This window comes from Danio aesculapii, chromosome 15, assembly GCF_903798145.1.
Source record: "Danio aesculapii chromosome 15, fDanAes4.1, whole genome shotgun sequence".
Taxonomy (NCBI): Eukaryota; Metazoa; Chordata; class Actinopteri; order Cypriniformes; family Danionidae; genus Danio; species Danio aesculapii.
In genome coordinates this window covers 4707713-4731244 of record NC_079449.1, presented here as the reverse complement: position 1 = coordinate 4731244, position 23532 = coordinate 4707713, and the positions used below count along the sequence as shown (strand labels likewise).

General features: G+C 38.5%; 2 protein-coding genes across 2 annotated transcripts; both read left to right on the top strand.

Annotated features, from left to right (window-relative positions):
• The first annotated feature begins 4474 nt into the window (after positions 1 to 4474).
• LOC130242026 (gastrula zinc finger protein XlCGF49.1-like) lies at positions 4475 to 5302 on the top strand. The gene has a single exon (XM_056474045.1). It carries the CDS (start codon positions 4475 to 4477, stop codon positions 5300 to 5302), a length of 828 nt encoding a protein of 275 aa, XP_056330020.1.
• A 6074-nt stretch (positions 5303 to 11376) lies between these two features.
• LOC130241974 (gastrula zinc finger protein XlCGF49.1-like) lies at positions 11377 to 22235 on the top strand. The gene is made up of 3 exons (XM_056473985.1): positions 11377 to 11450; positions 13467 to 13592; positions 17796 to 22235. The coding sequence occupies exons 2-3, from the start codon at positions 13484 to 13486 to the stop codon at positions 18473 to 18475; spliced, it is 789 nt and encodes a 262-aa protein (XP_056329960.1). The 5' UTR covers positions 11377 to 11450; positions 13467 to 13483; the 3' UTR covers positions 18476 to 22235.
• Positions 22236 to 23532: the final 1297 nt, after the last annotated feature.

Genomic DNA, 23532 nt, shown 5'->3' with positions numbered 1-23532 from the left:
TAGCCAGGCTGGTCTTAGCTGGTTTTAGCTGGGGCTTTTTCAGCAGGAATATCATAAATTTTAATCACTACTTTGTGAATAATGTGTTTCTCCAATGTAAGTCTTAATGCAAGTATGCTTTGTAAATGATATAAATAATTGTGGGGAGATTTACTGCCAATTGTATGTTTTATAATTTACATTAATGTGCTGTAAGTAGCTGAAAGTGCATGTGTTTTTTTTTATTTTGATATTTAATTCAACATTCAGTACACAGAAAAAAAATATTCAAAGATGATTCCTTGGATTTACTCAGTTTTTTTACTCAAGATTTAAACAATTTATTTGGGCTGTCATTCTGTTCTTCCGACTCCATCAAACCTTCATATCTGGGGGATGGTAGAGAGACCAAGCTGCTCACTATGTGGAAAGCAGGCAAATCTTGAACGTAAGCTGAAGAAATATCAAAGTCTGATACTTGAGAGCCAAGAGAATGGATGGAGGGCCTGGAATTTACCAGTAGAGGTGGGTTGTAGGGGGCAGTCACTCTGGAGAGCCCTCGGATGGCTGGGAATTGAAGGAATGGCCAGGAAACGCCTTGTAGGAAAGGTTACTAAAGAGGCAGAAGCAACATCTCACTGGATTTGGCTACAAAGGGAGGTTCGGTGGAAAAGCCAACCAGTTGAAAGACAAACCATAACATAGAGTTGGGTGGTGGTCAGTAGGAGTAGATCCAGGATGCTGGATCTGCTGTCGAGCCCTCCCGAGGTGTCATGGGCTTAAATTGGTGAAACACCAAGGAAGGGGGGTGCCCATCTGATGACCTGCTGTAACCACCAACCTTATATAGAGTACATCCATAACTCCCTAACTGGTGCTAAAGGAAGAAAGGAGGGGGCCACTTTGCGATGTTGCGATGGTCCCATCGTATTTTGCATATAAACAAACAAATTATGTTGAACATTACGCAATTTAATTTGTTTGTTTAAATTCAACACAAATAAATTGTTTGCACCAGTTTTGCATGCAACACTTTTTTCAGTGTACTATATTTAAAAAGCCCCTATTATGGGTTTTTGAGAATGACCTCCCATGTAGTGTGTAGTACAGCTCTAAGTGAAGTGAAATATCCAGCTAAGGCTTAAATCTGAAAGTGGACAGTGTTTAAAACTATTGATTCATTTATAAAAGAGTCAACTAAATCGTCTTGAAAATGAGTCTAAACGCGAGTTGAAAGCGTGGCCCCGCCCACTAACATAGAAAAAAAGACTAGACACACACTGTAGCAGACGCCGGTTGAATCTCTGTGCTCAGCTGGATATTATTGAAAGTCTATACCCAAAGATGAAACTGTGAAGAGTCAGTGGTTGAGGTTTATTTTTGCAAAAATACCTCAGCATTATACCCCAGCCTTGTGCTGTTCGAGTGCTTCTGGAATCTACATGCTTCCATCCGGGCATTCGTCGGCTGTTTGTTAAAGGAAGGATTAGAAAAGACTACTGATGTAAGGGACTATGTCAGAACATGGATCAGTGCATCATGGATCAGTTTCTTCCTCCATTTCACAAGTGTAAGTACGTGCGATTAAAATTGTTGCCTCCTTGTTTTCTCTAGCTTGCAAATTATGTATATAATTGTGTTTTGTTACTTGTAACCGCTTGTAGTGTATCAGGTTAACTCTTTATATTCTCATATCGCCTGTAATGCCATGTTGAAAACACGACACGTGCCGCTTTGTTTACGGATTTAAGTGCGTTTTTGAGCTCACGTCCCACTGCCGTTTGTCGTCGCTATAGCCATCGTCAGCTGTTCCTACACACATGCAACAGTCAGGTTTTGAAATAGTTCAGCTCAGGTTCGGGGTGAGGTGTCTGAATAACACTCAGGGCTGGAGCAAGCTGAACTGGCATTCTAGGTGAACGGCAATCACGCCGCCCTCAACCCGAAAGTGCTTTCTATGTATTCTGTTTTTGAATGTTTCTGTTAAGGACTTTTTTGGTGTTGTGTCCTCTGAGGAGGAGGGTAGTGTGTGTGTGTGTGTGTGTGTGTGTGTGTGTGTGTGTGTGTGTGTGTGTGTGTGTTTGAAAAAAGCAGGTAGAGTGAGAGGGGCTAGGAGACTCGTGTCGATCTTCTCCCCAGTTCTTCTTCTGAGGAAGGTAGTGTGTGTGAAAAAAGAGCAGGTAGAGTGTGACGGGCTAGGAGACTCATGCCGATCTCCTCCCCAGTTCTTGGAGTTTTTGCTCAATAAAATAGTTAGTCGTCTCTATTTTCAAGTCCATTGTCTGTATTTACATTCACCCACTGGCAGCCAAAATCCACGCCTTACACTATGAAGCGTGTGTGCACTGTGACTACTTCTGTATTGTTGATTAGCTGCTGGGCATTTCACTGTCTCGCGCTGAAGGCTGTCAGTGTTGACCAATCGCAACAGGCTGTCATCGGTCCAATCAGCGCAGATTAGCTTCGCGCTAAGGAGGGGGTTGGGAACAAATGAATCACTGAATGATTCATATGGGAGTCACTGGAATAATTAGGTAAAAATAAATGCAGATTATAAGACCATGAAAGTGTTTTTTGACCTTGCATGCATATTAGACTGTTGTTGGAGACCCTTACAACCTAAATATGACCCTATTTCATGTATAATAGGGACTTTTTGACCGAATAGGTGTTTTTAGATGACACCAGACACAATAGAGGGCACTCTACACATAACATCTGCAACTGAACCGCACTACACATTCCATCATGCACTTCACACACACCAGTTTCAGTTCACTACTGATTACAGTCACACAGCTGAATCTCTTGAGGACTGATTACCAGAACTATATATACACCTCACCTTGTTATTGTGCATTACCCAGCGGTTTCCTGGTTCCTGGCTTTTGGTATTTATCCATGTTTTGATTTTTGAACTGTTTTGTGTTTAGTACATGATGGATAATATAGTCCGGTTCAGTGGCAGATGTGATGTGTAGAGTGCCCTCTAGTGTGTCTGGTGGGTAGTGGTGAGCAAAGTGAGGCTTTATAAAACACTGAAACAGTCGAAGCGAATGTGTCAACTCGTATCTACAGTGACACCTAGTGGTCATTTTTTTATGTATTGCACTGGAATAGCTTCAGCAAAGAACCAATTCAAGTTGAGCAAATTAAGCTCTTAAACCCCACTCTGTAGTTGAACCTTCAAGTGACTTATTGGAGCGGTGAGGGTTCCTGACTACCATGCAGGGATAGTAGGTCATAAAACAGGGTTGTTGCTAGATCAGACGTAGTTGTGGGCATAAGTTAACAAGAATTATTTACATTATTCATTAAATTTTCCATTTATTGTATTTTATAAATGTCTACCCAAACCCTAAACCCAACCATCACAGTGCTGTAAAATATTAATGATTGTTTAACAGTGTTTCAAAAATGATGCTAAATTGATGGCGTATCTAGAGCTGTATCCTATCTAGACTACACCGTACACAGTAACATTATTAAAATACATAAAATCAAGATTTCGTCAGATTTTCTTCTTCTTAGCTTTGTGGCCGTTTCTTTGAGGCCGTCTAAATGTGCGAGAGTTTTCACTTTCTCCAGAGAGCTCGCGATCGCTCGTGTGCGCATCTTTATTTGAAATAATGAACTTCTTGAGCTCATATTAATAATGTGCCCGTGATTATTGAACCGCTTCTGACATCCGATCCTTACATAAACAGACAAATGCGAAAGTGAAGCGTGAAAAAACAAAGCAGCGAATGATTCTTTCACCAACATAAAACATGAACAACTGCCCAGTTTAACTATTATCATTGCCTTCTGGACTATTATGAATACAGAATGATGGAGTTGATTTCGGACAGAGGCTACATGTGCTGCTGAAGATTGAAGATACAGATGAGAGGTTTGCTCTGACTGTGGGCTATACGTTGCATGTTGTTTTTGAACCCAAATAAGGACTAAATGTATGCTGTGTAGTTTTTCTGTGATTGGTAACATATCAGAGACTTTAAGGGTCTGTATGTGTTCATATATGTTGCATTTATTTATTCATTTTATATAATTGCAGACGTTACAGTAGGCTATTTCACAATTATATCATCAACATGGCAATTATATAATTAATGTGCAGTTATAATCAAATCATGTACATAGAAAGGTTAGTAATGAACATTTCTACACAAGTATTTATGTGTGTAAAGCATCTGTTTTGTGAGAAGAGCTTCTCATATGATATGTGAACGACCTGTACAGCTTTACTTTGATATTTCCTCAAGCGAGAATGACGGCGACTGAAACGTTCTGTCGTACACCGCGCTCACCCTTTAGTCAGTGGAAATACACTCCTGATAAATGTGACCCATACCATACCGTACTGTACCAGTCAGCGGAAACGAGCCATAAGATACTGTCAGATACTAAGACAGACTTGGGATCTCTTTGGTTGTTATTTAAGATGTTAAATCAGGGTTCATCTGAACTGACTCTGATTTTTATTTCAGACCAGATGGAGGTGAATGAGCAAAGAGAAGAACTGAATGAAGAGAAAGAAGAACAAAAAAACAAAACAACACATCTGCACAGCTGTCCTCAGTGTGGAAAGACTTTCAGAAGAAAAACGAACCTGAACATGCACAGAAAGACTCACACTGGAGAGAAACCGTACACCTGTACTGAATGTGGAAAGAGTTTCTCACAGCTGGACAGTTATAAACAGCACCAGAAAACACATGAAGACAACAGAGATCATGAGTGTTTGCAGTGTGGGAAGAGCTTTACTAGAGCTGACAGTCTGAAACGACACCAAATGATTCACACTGGAGAAAAACATCACAAGTGCTCATATTGTGAGAAGAGTTTCAGTCGTTCAGGACACTTGAGAAGACACGAGCGAATTCACACTGGAGAAAAGCCATTTACCTGTACTCAGTGTGGTCATGATTTTAGATCATCATCAAATCTGAAACTACACATGAGAATTCACACAAATGAGAAGCCTTATGCATGTCTGTTCTGTGAAAAGAGATTTTCACAACTGGATAATTGTAAACAGCACCAGAAAACACACACTGACGAGAGAGATCATGTGTGTTTGGAGTGTGGGAAGAGCTTTAATAGAGCTGGTTATCTGAAACAGCACCAAAGGATTCACACTGGAGAAAAACCTCACAAGTGCTCATATTGTGAGAAGAGTTTCATTCGGTCTTCACAGCTGAAATCACATGAGCGAATTCACACTGGAGAGATGCCGTATTGCTGTCCTCCATGTCAGAAGAGTTTTAGATGGTCAAAAGATCTCCTCTATCATATGAACAAATGCAAGTCGTCTCAGTGAGCGTCGTTCAGTTTTCGTGTCAAATTCATGAGATGAGGAAAAGGTTGAAACGCTCTGAGAATGGCAGTGTAAATCATTTAAATCGTTCCTTTTTATTGTTGTTGTCTGATTAACGACTATTTTTGTCATTTATTTACTTGTTTTTATTTTATAGTGTTCTGATTTTACACTAGTTTATGCAGCAAAAATGGGAGCTGTATTAATCAATAACATTTAGCAGCATTAAGATTTCTTGTCAGTTTTTAGTCTTGTCAGATATAGTTTGTAAGTTGTCTTGTATTGATGTGCTTTGACTGAATCTGTGTGATGGCATGCTTATGAATTTTTAACATTTTATATTAAAGCTTCAAATTATGATTCTCATTTGTTTTTGGATCATTACATTTTATATTAAAGCTTTTTTATATTTGCATCTTTATCCAACTTCTGAAATTTAATTATGCAACAACATGAAATGAATGAGGGCTTTAATTAAATTCATGTTTCAAGAGTTCACACTTAGCTGATGATTGGTTATAAAGCTAGTTTGGCATGCTGTGCCAGGAGAGAGCCCTGAGCTCATAAGATCCTCGAGCCTGGGGCTCCCTCCCATTGCAAGGTGAGAGGGGAGTTTGAGCTCAGGTAGATCTCGAGAACTCCCCTGTTATGGTGGCTGAAGAGCAGATAGTAGTTGCTCTTTAATGAGATAAGTACTTGGTAGGAGCATGTCTATGGTGTTGATTTGGATTAGTCAATAAACTTAGGTTGCATGTCTTTGGACGGTGGGAAGAAACCGGGAAACCCGGAGGGAAACCTACGTGAGCACGGTGAGAACGTGCAAACTCCACACAGTTGGCTGGTTTGGTAAAGGCTGGAACCAGAGACGTTCTTGCTGTGAGGCAACAGTGCTAAGCACTGGGAACCGTGCCACCCATCTAGGAAGGAGTAGGAGAAGGGCGGATTCATCAAAATGAAGATAGCTGTGATGCGTAACCTAGGGTATTTATAGCAGCTTAAGAATTGTCTGATTGGTGCATTGTAAATTGGATAATGCTGGTCCAGCAGCAAACAATCATAAGCACGTGATCCTCTCGAAGTTAGTTTATAAAATCAATATACTCCACTTACTTCTAGAGTGCTTTTACAATGTAGATCAGGGGTGTCCAAACTCGGTCCTGGAGAGCGGGTGTCCTGCAGATTTTATTTCCAACCCCAATTAAACACACCTGAACCAGCTAATCAAGGTGTTAAGGTATACTAGAAACTTCCAGGCTGGTGTCTTGAAGGAAGTTGGAGCTAAACTATGCAGGACACCGGCCCTCCAGGATCGATTTTGGACACCCCTGATGTAGATTTTGTCAAAGCAGCTTAACGTAGTTCTAGTAAAGTCCAGATTTCAGAGTTGAAGTTCAGTTTAGTTGAGTTCAGTGTGTTTTAAATTTCACTGCTGAAAGTCCAAACACTGAAGAGCGAATCCACAGAAGCGCAGCTCCACAAGTCCCGATCCAAGCAAGCCAGTGGCGACAGCGGCGAGGAAAAAACGTCACCAATTTCTCAAAAAACTCAAGAGAGACCAGGTTCAGTTGGGCACGACCATTATTCTTCTGGCCAAACTTCCCGTGTGGAGTTGCAGTCTAGGTGCCGGAGGCTGGAGAAGCTGGACGTCCATCGTGTAGAAGCTACAGGTGTGAGTAGGTCACCGGCGGGAGGTCAGGCTGGCCCACTGGATCAATGCGGGGACTCGTTTGTCACTGTGGTCTTTCAGGAATCAGTCTCATGCACTCCAAGACGACCACAACATCAGCTCAGGATACGGCCTGGTCCAGGATTATGGATACCTTGCGATCATCTCTTCACAGGTCTTGGATCGCATCAGTGGCGCTGCATAGTCTCTAGGGACCTCACAGTGAGTATCCTCAGGTGGAAAGAGATAATAAGGAAAATAATTAGTGTAGCTGCTGTTCAGTGTATTTAAATGTTATAAATGAAAATAGCACTTATAAACAAACAAAGAAACAAATATGTAAAGTAAAATATTTTACTTTTCAGTAAAATATTAAGTGATGTTGATTGAGTTCCTTTGTGATGTTATCTGATGTTTATTACCAGAGTGTGTGGAGATTTGATGTGGATTTACACATTATCCGTGGGGTTTTAAATTTCATTAATTCGTTCATTTTCCTTTGACTTAATCCCTTTATTCATCAGTGGAATGAACCGCCAACTTATCCAGCACATGTTGGACTGACACTATTTCAATTTACTATAATCTTTTATGTTAAGCTACTTTGACACAACCTACATTGTAAAAGCACTATAGAAATAAAGATGAATTGAATTGAAATGTTTTACACAGCGGATGCCCTTCCAGATGCAACTCAACTCTACTGGGAAACACCCAAACACTCTCGCATTCACACACACACACACACACACACACACACACACACACACACACACACAGTAACATTGACTACGTTTACATGGACATCAGTAATCAAATTATCTGCCTTAATCTAATTAAGACACTAATATATTAAGGTGTTTACATGAGTTGCTTATTTAAATGTTCCTTTCATGATCCCGTTTTACATGTTGCAGCACATAATTCGATTAATGTCATCGCAACACCGCACTATCCACATTTCCTCCGGAGTTTCAGGTAATTTTGGGTGTTTCATTTTTAATTTGTCGACTTTAACTGCAGTTTGGCACTTTCATTTGGGAACGTTTCATGCATGCACCCCTAAAAACGAGATACTGGATGCAATTATGAACTGTTGGAAGAGTATTGTTTCAATGAAAGTTTATACCGCATGCTGAGTGGAAGAAAAAAGACTCTGCATTTCACGATGCAGGTGTCTATGGTCTGCACTGGCTCGGTAGGTGCAAAGTGTGTGGGTGTGTGTGTGTGTGTGTGTGTGTGGACCAGAGATCGCGTTAACCGAATATTTTCCGTCAATGACGGATTTTTTTCAGCTGTGACGGAAAAATCTGAGGGTGATCCGTCATTTTGACAGATGCTGAGGGCGATATATTGTAATGTGTAGATAACTGTAATTCCCACTCCTGTCCAGTTGATGGAGATTGCCCTTATTAATTAGCAATTGTCTTGTTTTGTCTCCTCTTTGTCACCGCTATGTACAGTTGTTGCAAAAATGTCACGGCAGCTGAGTGTGAGAAGTTTCTTTAAACGGCCAAATAGTGATATTATTATTAAGGGTGAAAAAAGAGGAAGTGATGCAGTGGGCGATGTAGAACAAACTCCTCACACTGACAGCGCGTTGAAGAGCTATGGACTGGATGATTTGGAGCGCGTTTGTGAGCACAACGGAACAGAGGAGTGCAGCCGCGCCCCTGGTGCAGAAAGAGCGCGTGCTGCAGGATTTTTGCCCTGCGAAACGAGTGCTTGCAGGATCGGGAAATCCCACATTCAGAGAATCCTGCAAACTTCTGATCACTTCCTTAGGAGAAATGTTTCCTGACTACAAAACGCTGGCTGAAGTGGCGCTAGTAATTCCGGTCTCCAGTGTGGTAGCAGAACGCGGCTTCAGCCTCCAGAACAAAATTAAAACTGTCACGAGAAGTCGACTTCCCGAGGCAAAGACACAGAATTTAATGACAATTGCCTCTGCATCAGCCTCCCTTGATGCGTTTGATTACGCACAGGCAAGCACCCAGTTCAGGTCGACGCGGACCAGGAGGAAGATATGAGTTAAGGCAAATAGTCCTACAGAACAGCGTCTGAATTATATTTCAAGTTATGTTCTTATATTAGTCGGAATTATATTTTATAATATATCTTGTTGTTTATATCTGCTTGTGTTCAGGTACAAATTGCCGTATTTTTATTCCCTCCACCGTCAGTGCAAAAAAAAACACATGAAACTTGAACGAATTTTGAGTTTTTGTTCATTTGTCGAATAAATAAATGAATAATTTAGCCTATATGCTCGTTGTGCAAGTTCATGATGAAAATATGAATAAAAAAGCGATTAGACAATATGCTAATTAAATGACGGGCAATAATAGGTTATGACGGAATTTTTACAACCCTCTCCGTCAAAATGACAGACAATGAGAAAGTCTAACGCGACCTCTGGTGTGGACTATCCTGTCACAAAACGCGGCAAAAAGTCCTACATGATGGTAATAGTTCGATTAAGGTGTTTACATGTCTGTACTGCACTTCAATAATGCGACTAAAACCGGCATACTCCACACGTCTTAATTCGATTTCTCTTTAGTTCGATTATGATCTTAATCTGATTAAGTTAATCAAAAATAGCTGTTTACATGGTTAACTCTTAATCAGAGTATAGTCTTACTCGCATTAAAATCTGATTATTGGTGTCCATGTAAACGGACTGATTGTCTTGTAGGTCTTAAATCATTTTAAACTGGTCTTAATTTTTCTAGTTCATGTAAAGCTACCCAATCAGGCCAACATGCCTAATTCATCAATATCCAATAATAATCAATCACCAATAATACACCTCAATAAAACCTTTAACAAAAGTATGTGTATAACTCTTTTTACCAATGTGGTTTAATTATCTTCCTTACAATAAAATGTGTTTAAAAGTTCTCCATGTATTTATTGACTATAAACACCACTGCTACTTACCTACAGACTTCTGTACATTTAGTGTATTGTAATTTTTCAAGCTTGTCGATCTTTTTTAAAAGAAAAGTTACTGTATTTTAAAAAACATGTATAAAACTAGTGTTTGCTTGTTGGGCCATTAGAAAATATCCTGTATAAATCTGAAAATTCATTCATAATGGTCTTAAAAAGGTCTTAAAAAATCTTAAATTTGACTTGGCAAACCTGCAGAAACCATGGGATTTTATTTAATAGGGGAATTGCCACTTGTGCAGATAATTCCTGTTAGGTTCCTCATTCTAGTTCAAGCTGCAATGGTCGCGTCTGTTTACCAGGGCTTGCCTTCATGCCTCGGTAATTTCAGGAGTCCAAGATTCATCGTATAGATAGAGGTATAGAGGTAAAGAAGATGGCTCATTAACAAATAAAAACGTTCAATCGAATGCAATGTTTAGCAGATGTTACGATCTTTCAAAGATGCAATATACGTGCTATCTGGGTAATTACAGAGGCGTAGCGGACATTTTTAAAAGTGGGGGGACAGCTGTATGAGATCCACAAGTTTACGTTCATATAATTATTAATCACCTGTTTCTAAATGTCTCTGAAAGTGAGGGGGGTGTATCCCCCTGGTTGCTACACCCCTGGGTAATTATAATAAACCCGTTTCTAAATTGTGGATGATCTAGACCAGAGATGCCCATAGGGCCCGCGGGACAAAATTGGCCCATAGTAATCTTTGATTTAGACCACCATACCATCTGATTAGAAAAGAGATTTAGAATGATGAATCTCCTCAACAGAGATTGTCATTTCTAGTTTAGCGTAAACTTTTTTTTGTTTGTTTAATTGTTGAGCTACAAAAAAGGACCACTAAAATGAAATAAAATTTTAGTTAAATGTTGTGCATAAATCAGATTTTTAAAAATGTAAATGATGTTACTCGAAGATAGAGGACAATGCACAGCATTGAACACCATTGTGTTATAAGTTTGTTTTTATTGTAAGAAGTTCATTATAAAATGTAAACAAAAAATGATAAATATTAATACTATTTTAGTATTAACTATTATTACTATTAATAATACTATTGACTATTTACTATCAATAGTATTTTTTCTATTTATTTTTTTTTTCGTTTTTGGCTCTTCATAAACAAAAGTTTGGGCACTCTAGACAGAGAAGTATTTAAAAGTGCCTCAGTGTAATGTGTTTTTATGCCCTGGGGGAGGTTTTTAGGAAGAAACGTGTTAGCAAAATCGTTAATAGATTTTTGTCCTTTGGTACAAGTACGTGCTGTAATCTATCCTTTTCCTATTTGTATTTTCTTCCAAACACTTAGTATAGGGGTTTAGTTGCTCCAGATAATATCTCGGTAGACATTTACTGATACAAAAACCTCGCTGATTAAACTGAGGTGATTGTAATAACCGGGTTTTGGCTTTGAAAGCTTTTCAGCGCCATCTAAAGGAGGCTCCTGCGCTGTGCGAAACGCGCATGCGCGGTGAGGAGGTTTACAACAGTTATGGATACCTTTGCGGCAGCAACATAACAGCGTACACCGTAAGAGCATTTTGTAAATATAAACGTAATTTGTCTGTTTAATGCTTTTTTGAGTGAAATGTATTAGCAAGAACGAACCTTTTATCTTCAAATAATTATCACAAACGCATATTCATTGTATCAACCACATCCTCTTTCTCTAATGTGTGTAACGCCAAGTGTTTACGTTTAAGTAAAATTATGTACTGTAACTGTGAGGAGATTTAATGTACTATTTTCGGGGGGTAAATTCGTGTTGTACTAAATTCATGTAACGTTACATGAGTAGATTACACTACGAGTAAGATAATGCTGTAGGGTTAGCATTTGATACCAATATTCTGACAAAAACAAGATAGAGGTAAAGTCAGAGTTGGTTTACTAGTCATTGGCTGCTAATATATTTTCATTATTTAGATTATAGAAGCAAAGTTGGTTTAATATTCACACATTCAGACTTTATCCTTGATAATATAATTTAGGAAAAGTATTGTTTGCTCATTCTAAATAATGAAATCATATGATATTAGCAGCCAATGACTATCAAAGTACAGCATTGTTTACAGTCAATTAAATGCTGCTAATGTTGTTTTGTTGTCATTCCTAGATATGATTTCAGACTGAATATTCAAAGTACCATGGTAAACAATATGGGGAGCGTGTCACTGAACGAATATGTGAATATAAAACCAACTCTGACTTTACCTCTATCTTGTTTTTGTCAGAATATTGGTATCAAATGCTAACCTACAGCATTATCTTACTCGTAGTGTAATCTACTCATGTAACGTTACATGAATTTAGTACAACACGAATTTACCCCCCGAAAATAGTACATTAAATCTCCTCACAATTACAGTACATCATTTTACTTAAACGTAAACACTTGGCCTTACACAATTAGAGAAAGAGGATGTGGTTGATATGAATATGCATTATATATTTAGTATTAGAAAACAATATTTTTCCTAAATGATATTGTCAAGGAGAAAGTCTGAATGTGTGAATATAAAACCAGCTTTACTTCTAAAAAAATAAGGTCTTGTTTTAAAAACCTATAATAATATTTCATGCTATTTTTAAAGAATTCAATATGGTGTTTTGCTTTTTTTCTTATCATAAAGATGCTTTCAGCACAGTATTTTGTTGTTGACAATGATAGTAACGAGTTATATAATTTTATAGTACATTATTATGTAATTTATAAGACATTTCAGGGTTCAACACTAAGGATATTTTCTACTGGCCCGGAAATTTTCACTGGCCCCACAAAAAAAAAGATTAATAGCTATTTATAGCCAGATATTTTAAATGATGTGTAAATGTAGAATTTAAAAATGTTATTAAATGTATAATGAGCAAAATTCAAAGTGTTATGCAAACAAAAAAAGAAACAGAGTAGAAAATGTGCAGGTATTTTATTGCAGTTCTAAATTATTTAACAAAATGTGGCTGACTTGCCAAACTGACAGCAAACTGTGCAAAACATCACTTCAATTTTTTCCATCGTGTAGTACCCACATACAACATTTAAGCCCTTGCTTCCAAGATGTTAGAAACAGACATTTTCTTTTAGCATCATAATTTGATGTTGCCACCTCTTCGCTGTACCGGTTGTTACCAAGTTACAGAAAAAAAAAACATCCAATCACATAAGAGGAACTGAATGCAATATGGAGTTTACCTTCACAGAGAAGATGGCATTTAAAGGCTTAAAAGCTCAAACTGTTTCTTGATTCTAAGACTGTTTTTGCACGCAATTGACAAATAGTCGTAGGCAAATTAAACTTTAGTGACAAGGCAGCACTGGTCAATAACAATCTTGTCTTCTGTCCCGAGCATCTCACACACTGGCCCCGGGCCATCGGGCAGTCCTTATTGCTGAGCCCTGCATTTAAAACAATGCATTTTATAAAATTTGATTAATTTATTATTCTATTTGGGCGGTTCATTCCACTGTGGTGACCCTTGAATAATAAAGGGACTAAGCCGAAGGAAAATGGATAAATAAATGATTTTTTTATTTGACTTTTTCAGATGTTTACCAAATCGACATGGGGCCAAGTGATCACAGCCTTTTCTGCAAGAAATCTGCAGTAAATTCTGAAGGTATTTCCATCGTGAAGATTAGAGGAGCGTCTAAACAAGCAGGAGATAATTCAGGTTGGTGCCCTTTCTTGATTTTTTTTCATTGTTGGCTAATGAAGCTTCTGTTCACCATATTTAGATTCATTTTATGCAATTAGCACTGTAATTAGAATCAACAACAGGGAAGTAAAGTTTAATCATTATGTTTTTGACAGTGCCAGTGGTGTAGTTATAAACTAACTGAATGACAGAAAAAATGAGAATATATCAATATAGTTTGCTTAGAATAATCATGTTTCTGTAGAACTTTTTTATTTAAAAAGAAATTGCTGACAAATTAATACTCTTTTATCCAGTTTAAGGAAATGTACTGAAAAATAGTGTAAGAAATACGGTTGTAAGAATAGACTCAAGTGATAATTCGATATATATCTATATAGTGTCTCGTTGATATTGTATGCTAAAAAAGGTTTAAGAGTTGCGGAAAAATATTTCTGAAGACAATCACCTATTGCACCTTTAATTGCACTGGACAAAATTATTACATATGGCTCCTGATGACACTTTGAGGTCTGGTGAGGTCTAATGATTGATCTGTGCAGGAAAATATATCTTTATTTATTACATGAAATCCGAAGCCTTAGGTAAACTGGGAAATATGATTATTTTGCTTAAACTTTTTTTGTTTATTCTACTTTAAATATCAGATTCATCAGTTTGGATTTGTAATCACTTAAAGACATAATATATATGCGACTGCATTACTGAAGCACCTAATAATGTGATGAAACAGGATGTTTTACATGTCTATAACATATAAAGGAACAATCTAGTCTTTATTGATGCACTGTTTAATAGAAACCGTAAAACATTTTATTTTCCAATTCTCATAATAGAAAACAAAAGAGTTAAAGCTTTGAAGTTCACCCAAAAATTGAGTCGGTCATCATTTACTCAGTGTTCATTTGTTCCAAACCTGTTTGTATCAACAGGTAACCACAATAATTCATTAGTATAGTGTAGGGCCTCCTTTTGTACTCTATACAGCATCACTTTGTCTTGGAAGTGACAGGTCCTGCACAGTGGCCAGAGGGGTTTTAAGCCATACCTTGCAGAATAGTGGCCAGGTAACTAGGTGATGCTGGTGGAGGAAAACATTTCCTGACTCTCTCCTTCAAAACAGCCTAAAGTGCTCAATAATGTTTAGATCTGGTGATTGTGCAGGCCATGGAAGATGTTCAGCTTCACTTTCATGTTCATCAAACCACTCTGTCTTCGGTCTTCCTGTGTGTATTGGTGCATCATTATCCTGATACACACCATCGCCTTCAGGATACAATGTTTGACCCATTGGGTGCACATGGTTTACCAGAATGTTTTGCTAGCCCTTTGCAGAGACGAGCCCATCTAGCACAAGTATTGGGCCCATAGGAAGTGCCATGATATTGCAGCCCAAACTAGGCATGGGACGATAATCGTTTTTAAGGTACTGTATACCATGGTTTGGAAAAGTCAAGGTTTTAAAACCGCCAACATTTTCTGCTATACCGTTTCTAAGGTATGTGTTATATTTACGTTTTATTGTAGTTTTTTTAACAGCAGTATCTCCAGCAGAAAAGATATCCAAAGATGCTGTTTTAAATCATAAAGAAATCTGTGTTTTTGGACTAATGAAGACAGCAGAAGTCAATAATTCATTTGAATTATTCAGCCTGACATGTTTACTGCTTTAAAATATTCTTAAAGTTTTTCTAAATAAAATATATTGTGTTCAAAGAGGAATTTTTTTTTACCCGGACATTTAAAAGGAATATATATATTAGAGCAGTAATCACAATACTGTGAAACCGTGATATTTATATCCAAGGTTATCATACTGTCAGAATCTTATACCAGCCCGTACCTAGACTAAACCATCACTGATCCACCCCATGCTTCACTTTGGGCATGCAACAGACTGGATGATGCACTTTTCAGGGGCATCTCCACACTGTAACTCTCCCAGGTATGGGAAAGCAGTGTTTCCTCTAGGTTTTTTCCAGCTGTGGCGGCAGGCGTTTTTTACACAGATCTACCAACTACCTGTGGCGTTATTTCAATGACAAATGTCGTGAGGGCAGTATTAGAAGTCGAGATCGCATTAATGTAATAGCCTACGAGCATGCGGATCTCTTTGCTTGTGCAACAATTTTTTTCTGCTCATGCACAAAATTTCTTGCAAGCCCCCTCAAATATAAGCCGCTTTACGAGCGCGCAGATCTTCTTGTGCGCTCTCAAATAAAAGCTGCTGAGGTGTGATTTAGTGCGTTGATGTAACGAGTATGTCTCCAGCATTTATTAGATTTGCTAAGAATGTTTATGAATGCCTCCGGTATTAATGCGTCCTGAAATAAAGTAAAACAGCTATACGTCGTGTTTGCTGGCCTCACGCATCACGCACCTGTCACAGTCAGTCAGTCAGCACCTAACCTTAAAGGGTTAAACAAATGACGCACAGCACTACTACGGTTACAGAAAAGTTCACGCTGTTATAATTCACTTACCTTTTAATACATTTTGGTGCGATTATCACCCGCAATTAAAAAAAATTTAATGTTTTGAATAGAAAGCTGTAATGTAGCCGTGGCGGGATGAACCTTGGCGTGGCGCCCCGCCATGGAAGAATGAATGTAGCGGAAACCATGGAAAGACAGTGAAGGTGGACTCATCACCTTCACAATACGTGCTTCATATTGTCCACAACCTAAGATTTTCGCTGCTGGCTCCATTGAAACTAACATTTGGCATTGGCATGAGTGAACAAAGGCTTTGATATAGCAGTCGGCCATATATATTGACCCTGTGGAGCTCCCGACCAACAGTTTTGATGGAAACAGAAGAGTTGACATTTAATTCTGCAGTGAGTTGGGCAGCTTTGGTTGTATGTTTTTGGATACAATCTGGGTTAGCACCCAGACATCCCTTTCCTCTTGCATCCACAGTTACTCCTGTTGGATGTGGTTTGTTCTTCTTGTTGGTTTGCTGACCTTACTCTGAATACTGTGGATCTTGATACATCACAAAGTCTTGCTGTCTTGATCACAGATGCGCCAGAGAGATCCGCCCCAACGATTTGTCCTCATTTGAACTCTGATATGCATTGCAATAATATAAGCAAAACTGTGCTTTTACTCTGCTAATTAAACCTTCACACTCTGCTCTTACTGGTTGAATGTGCAATTAATGAAGATTGGCTACCACATTTACATTTACATTTAGTCATTTAGCAGGCGCTTTTATCCAAAGCGACTTACAAATGAGGACAAGGAAGCAATTTACACAACTATAAGAGCAGCAGTGAACAAGTGCTATAGACAAGTTTCAGGGGTGTAAAGTCTAAGAAGCTGAGCATTAGTAATTTTTATTTTTTTTTTTTGTGAGAGAGAGTACAGTTCGTGGTATAGCCAGAGAGGCAGTTACAGATTAGGAAGGAAAGTGGAGACTAAATAGTTGAGTTTTTAGTCGTTTCTTGAAGACAGCAAGTGACTCTGCTGTTCTGATGTAGTTAGGGAGTTCATTCCACCAACTGGGCAGATTGAATGTGAGAGTTCGGGAAAGTGATTTCTTCCCTCTTAGGGATGGAACCACGAGGCGACGTTCATTCACAGAACGCAAGTTTCTGGAGGGCACATATATCTGCAGAAGTGAGAGCAGATAAGAAGGAGCAAAGCCAGAGGTCGCTTTGTAAGCGAACATCAGAGCTTTGAATTTGATGCGAGCAGCAACTGGCAGCCAGTGCAAACGGGTGAGTAGCGGAGTGACATGTGCTCTTTTGGGTTCATCAAAGACCACTCGTGCTGCTGCGTTCTGAAGCAGCTGAAGAGGTTTGATAGAGTTAGCTGGAAGCCCGGCTAGTAGAGAGTTGCAATAATACAGTTTGGAGAGAACAAGAGCTTGAACAATGAGTTGAGCTGTATGTTCAGATAGGAAGGGTCGGACCTTTCTGATGTTATAGAGTGCGAATCTGCAAGATACCAGGTTGTCAAATTTAGCAATGAAACTGCCTATTGTCCAACCACTGTATGTGTGTCAATTGCTAGATTACAGCATTCTTCAACATATCATCATTTGTGTTTATGAGAGAAAAAAGAAACTCTGTGAGTAAATGGTGAATAAATGGACATCTTTGGTACCTCAAACTTCAAAAGGTTGATCCTCACAAGGAAAGCTGATCTCTGTAGTTTTCTGCTGTTAAATCAGACTTCACTTGAACTGATTCTGACTTGATTTGTATTTCAGAGCAGATGGAGGTGAGTGAGCAGAGACAAGACCTAAATGAGGAGGACGAGAAATGCGACTTTGAGACACAAGGAGCAGAAACGAAACATCTGCACAGCTGTCCTCAGTGTGGAAAGAGTTTTGCAAGCAAAGGAAACCTAAACATGCACATAAAGACTCACTCTGGAGAGAAACCGTACATCTGCGCTGAATGTGGAAAGAGTTTCACACGACTAGATAATTGTAAACAGCACCAGAAAACGCACAATGAAGTGAGAGAACATGTGTGTTTGGATTGTGGGAAGAGATTTAATCAAGCTGGCAATCTGAAAAGACACCAAAGGATTCACACTGGAGAGAAACCCTACAAGTGCTCATATTGTGAGAAGAGTTTCAGTCATTCGGGACACTTGAAATCACACGAGCGAATTCACACTGGAGAGAAGCCGTATCACTGTACTCAGTGTGGAAAGAGCTTCAGGTGTAGTTCTGGTCTCAGTTTTCATCTAAATGTTCACACAGGAGAAAAACCATACAAGTGCTCGTATTGTGAGAAAAGTTTTGCTTGGTCCGTAAACCTGAAATCACACGAGCGTGTTCACACCGGAGAGAAGCCGTATTACTGTCCTCCATGTCAGAAGAGTTTCAGATGGTCACAAAATCTTTTCAAACACATGAAGAAATGTAAGTCATCACAGTGAGGAGGGTTTAGCTTTCATTTCAAATTCATTCAGTAACATTAAGACGAGAATCCTGATCTCTGTTGATATATTTATTTTATTTTTAGATGATCATCATCATTTCTAAGGGCGCTTTCACACCTAGACATTTGTTTCGGAACCTGTCACTTTTGCCCAGTTAGCGCGGTTCGTTTGGCCCATGTGAATCCAGCAATTGCTCTCGGATCCAAGCCAAATTATTAATCCGAGATCACCTAAGGGTGCTTTCACATCTGTGGATCAATTCTTTTGTTCCGAAACAGGGATTAAAATTGTTACAATGACTTTGTTTACATGGACATCAGTAATCGAATTGTTTGCTTTAATTAAGAGAATAATACGACTAAGGTGTTTACATGAGCTGCTTTTTGAGTGGTTCCTGTTTTAAATGTTATAACACATAATTCGTTTAACATCATTGCGTCACCGCGCTATTCGCATTTCCTCCGGAGTTTCATGTAATTTCGGGTGTTTCATTTTTCATTTGCTGACTTTAACTGCAGTTTGACACTTTCACTTTCATTCACGAACATTTCATGCATGCCCCCCATGACAAACGAGATATTGGATGCAACTGGAAGAGTGTTGTTTTAATGGAAGTTCATACCGCATGCTAAATGATAGAAAAAACCTCCGCATTTCACGATGCAGGTGTCTGTGGTCTTCACTGACTGGGTAGGTGCAAAGAGTGTCAAACAGCCATGTGTGTGTGTGTGTGTGTGGACTATCCTGTCGCAAAACGCAGCGAAAAGTCTATGACGGTAATAGTTCGATTAAGGTGTTTACATGTCTGTACTGCACTTCAATTGTGCGACTAAAATCGGCATACTCCACATGTCTTAATTTGATTTCTCTTTAGTTCGATTATGACCTTAATCTGATTAAATTAATCAATAATCGCTGTTTACTTGGTTAACTCTTAATCAGAGTATTGTCTTACTCGCATTAAAATTGAATGATTGGTGTCCATGTAATCGTACTGATTGTTTATTTTTGTTTTTGGTGGGGTTCACTTTCACGTGGCAAAGTTTCTAAACTTACCAAAATCGTTTAAACAAGCCACGTGCGAGTAAACGCTCCTCACATTGGTCAGAGTTTTACGGTTTATTTTTCAGAGTCCCGCTCAGCTGTCATGCTTCATTATTTTAATTTATTACGATGAGCAATAAGACATAAGCGAAAAGCTGCACTTTCATTTTCAATGGTGACACCCAAAGACATCGTCACCAAATATAACTCAGAGGTATGACTTTTGGCTTATGCATTATAGGCTTTACATTATAGAGAGAAACCAAGACTGCTGTTTGGTCAGTTTACCTAACAGATAAACAGCACAGTAATATTTGCTTTCAGTTTCGTATTCGACATGAAACACACATTTACCAGTAGGAAGGATGACATCCCGTCTTACTCATAATTCTCTCTTCATATAGCCGTATATATGCCTATTACATATCCATAATACTCTGTGATACAGCCTGGTTCAGATCGTATTGCTTTCTCAATACAATCGATCCGCTCCAGTTTGTTTCAATTTGAGCCGAGACCACCATTGTTTTGGCGCGGATCTGACCGTTGGATTCACATATGCCAAATGAAGTGCACTAACTAGGGAAACGAGACGGGTTCCAAAACAAATGTCCAGGTGTGAAAGCACCCTCAATGAGGTGGTCTCGGCTGGATTGAAACAAACTCTGGAGCAGATCGTTTGTAGTGAGAAAGCAAAACGATTCAACGAACTAACAAACAGGCTATATCACAGTGTATTATGGTTGTGCCAAAACTTCAGTCTCATATGGCCTAGTGGACCGTGAGTGTGAACGTTGTTACTATGTGGCAAATAACTTTTGGGTTCGAATCCTGACTTGTACAAATACTCCGAAATCATGATTTTATTTATTTTAATCATGTTACTGTTTTATAGTGTCGTCTAGATAGGATACAGCTGACACGCTATCAATTTAGCATCATTTTTGTAACACTGTAAAACAATTATTATTATTTTTACAGTACTGTGATAGTTGGGTTTAGGTTTTGGGTAGACGTTAATAAAATACAATGGGGAATTTAATGAATAATATAAATAATTTCTGTTAACTTGTGCCCATAACCGTCTCTGATCTAGCAGCAACCCTGTTTTATGACCAAAACAAGACATATTTATTCACAAAGTGTTCATTCTGATGTCAGACCAATGTTGAAACAAAATGATACAAGAATAAAGCAATTCAAACTGATATTAAAGCATTTCAAAATAGCTGTAACAGCCTGGATACGAACCCACTATCCCAGTACGGTAGTCAGAAACCCTAACCACTCCACTAAATCACTTGAAGATTCGAATCTACGAAGTGGGGTTTGATACCTCAACTTGCTCAACTGTTCTTTGCTGAAACTGTTCCAGTGCAATACATGAAAAAATGACCACTAGGTGTCACCATAGAGGCGGGTTTCGAAACGTTTCGAAGCTTTGACACATTTGCTTCGACTGTTTCAGTGTTTCACGAAGCCTCGCTTTGCCCACCACTAATCTGGAGATAGATACAATCCTTCATTGACGCACACATTTAGAATTGTCTATTTTTCGCTGTAACCATTAAGAACTGTTTACCTGGATCCCACCTTTTCTGGACGTGTGTAAAGAGTATAATTGCTGCATTGGTGTACTGTAGGTGAGATCGGCCTGCGAACTCAGCTTGAGTGTGAAGCCCTTCTGCCATAGAACTGCAAACTATCTTCAGTAAATTTTTGGTTTTTAATTGGATCTTCTGAGTCTCCTCTTCATCTGACACACCAGACTTTTTCTTTAACTGTTTATTTTAAATCCCAATATCACTTATAATGTCTTATTGCTCATCGTCAAAAATTAAAGTCCATGGGATTCTGAAAATAAACCCTGAAGCTCTGACCAATGTGAGGAGAGTTTACTCGCAGTGATTTCGGTCTGTTTAGAAACTTTGCCGTGTGAAAGTGAACCACACCAAGAACAAAAATAAACATTGTATCAATTTGATTTCGTTTCGGAACAAAACGATCGATCTACAGGTGTGAAACGCACCTTGAAACAACACATGAAAACGGACAAATAAGAAGCGTCAAATGTGTTCATTTCACGAGTTCACACTTGCAATCGTTTCAGTATAAAGCGTATTTGGCGTGCTGTCCGGGGAGAGGGCTCTGAGCTCGGGGAAGACACCCAAACTCGAGTTATTCCTCTTATCAGGAAACAGAGAGGAATAGGGATTCGAGCGCAGTATATAGCCCGGCCCCAGAACGCTCCCCCCGGGATTGTAATGCTTAAGAGGTGAGGTGACGGGGTGGTGGAGGGATGCTAAAGTCGTAAGATGCTGCAGGTAAGACAGCTTTGGTATATATAGGGGTTTGGTCAAGAACTGATTGGATAATAGAATGATTGTCAATGACGTATTTGATACTGAAACTTCTGTGCGTGCTCCTCCCGAAATTTGTTTACAAAACATCACTTTGTAGAAAGATTAAGTAAACCATATCAAATGCTATATTATAACAGTGTAATTTTTAAGAACTAATTCTGACTGGTTTATTGCATGATTAAGGAACAAACTTTTTTAAAAACAACTAATTATAAACACTGCAGCTTGTATTCTTTCTGCTGACCAATGTTTTTACATAATTCGTAAGGTTATGTTGTTGTAAACTTGACTAAGCTTTGAGCTGATTGTGCTTGTAGTTTGAGGATAAAATAAAAACAAATGAACTGGAATTATGTGGTTGATTGTTTTCTATTTAGGAGACACCGTGGCTCAGTTGTTAGCACTGTTTCCTCACAGCAAGAAACTCACTGGTTTGAGTCACATCTTGGTCTGTTGGCATTTCTGTGTGGAGTTTGCATGTTCTCCCCGTGTTGGTGTGGGTTTCCTCTGGGTGCTTTGGTTCCCCCCACAGTCCAAACACATGTGCTAGGTGAATTGGATAAACTAAATTGGCCGTAGTGTAAGAGTGTGTAAATAAGTGTGTATGGGTGTTTCTCAGTACTGCGTTGCACCTGGAATGGCATCCGCTGTGTAAAACATATGCTGGAATAATTGGCGTTTCGTTCCACTGTGGAGACCCCTAATTAATGAGACTAAACCTAAAGAAAATGAATGAATATTTTCTATTTACAAATTGGTTTTAAAACTGAAAGATACCTGATTTTGTGGGTTTGTGTTATCAAATTGGTTTACAGTACTTCAGTTTTCACTCATGAACAATTCTGTGAATGAAAAAAGAAGAAATTCGTGGACTAAAACTCTTAAGTGTATTATTCTGTAGTTTATAGCCTGTTGACACCAATAAAACGAGATAAATGTGTCAATTTACAGAAGATTTCATACATTATTATAATAAATGAAGAGAAAACGTAATTGTTTAACAGCTTAGGTAAACTTTATGTCCTTATCATTTAATCCATTTGTCATGTTTAACTAAACAAGCAGACACATATGAGGCTATAACTATACAGATAATAAATATAATAATATAGTAATAGAAATAAATAGATGTTTGGCTTTCAGTTTCATCATGTCTGACTATCTCTAGACTAGCTGAATTAAACAGTTTGTTATGCTGCTTTATATTGGTTATATTGTTTTATAGTATTGTCTTAGTTTAACCAACACTGGTTTACACAAACATGATCTCTTTTCTCCCGATCTCGGGTCAATAATATTTGATAAAAAGCAAACTATGATTTATTAGTTGCATATCTAATATATTATACTTTTAATGACACATTTATAAATGATTTTGTAATATTTATCAACGTTTAGATGAGGTTTTCAGTCAATTACTGATACAAATACTTTGCTGACTAAACTGAAGCGATATATTTACCGCGTTTTGGCTTTCGGCGCTAAAGCGCCCTCTGAAGGAAGTTGCCGCTCAGTTAAAACACGCATGCGCTGTACGGAAATTCACCAGACGAGAGGAAACCTTTGCGGCGGGAACATGGCAGCGAATAGAGTAAGAGCCTTTTATAAACGAAAAATAAATGTCTGTTGGTGTAATATTGCTTTAGA

Excerpts from the sequence above, each read along its gene's own strand:
- LOC130242026 (XM_056474045.1), top strand. The coding sequence starts at position 4,475 with ATGGAGGTGAATGAGCAAAGAGAAGAACTGAATGAAGAGAAAGAAGAA.
- LOC130241974 (XM_056473985.1), top strand. The coding sequence starts at position 13,484 with ATGGGGCCAAGTGATCACAGCCTTTTCTGCAAGAAATCTGCAGTAAAT. Across the intron at positions 13,593-17,795 it reads ACAAGCAGGAGATAATTCAG|AGCAGATGGAGGTGAGTGAG; the intron begins GTTGGTGCCCTT and ends TTTGTATTTCAG.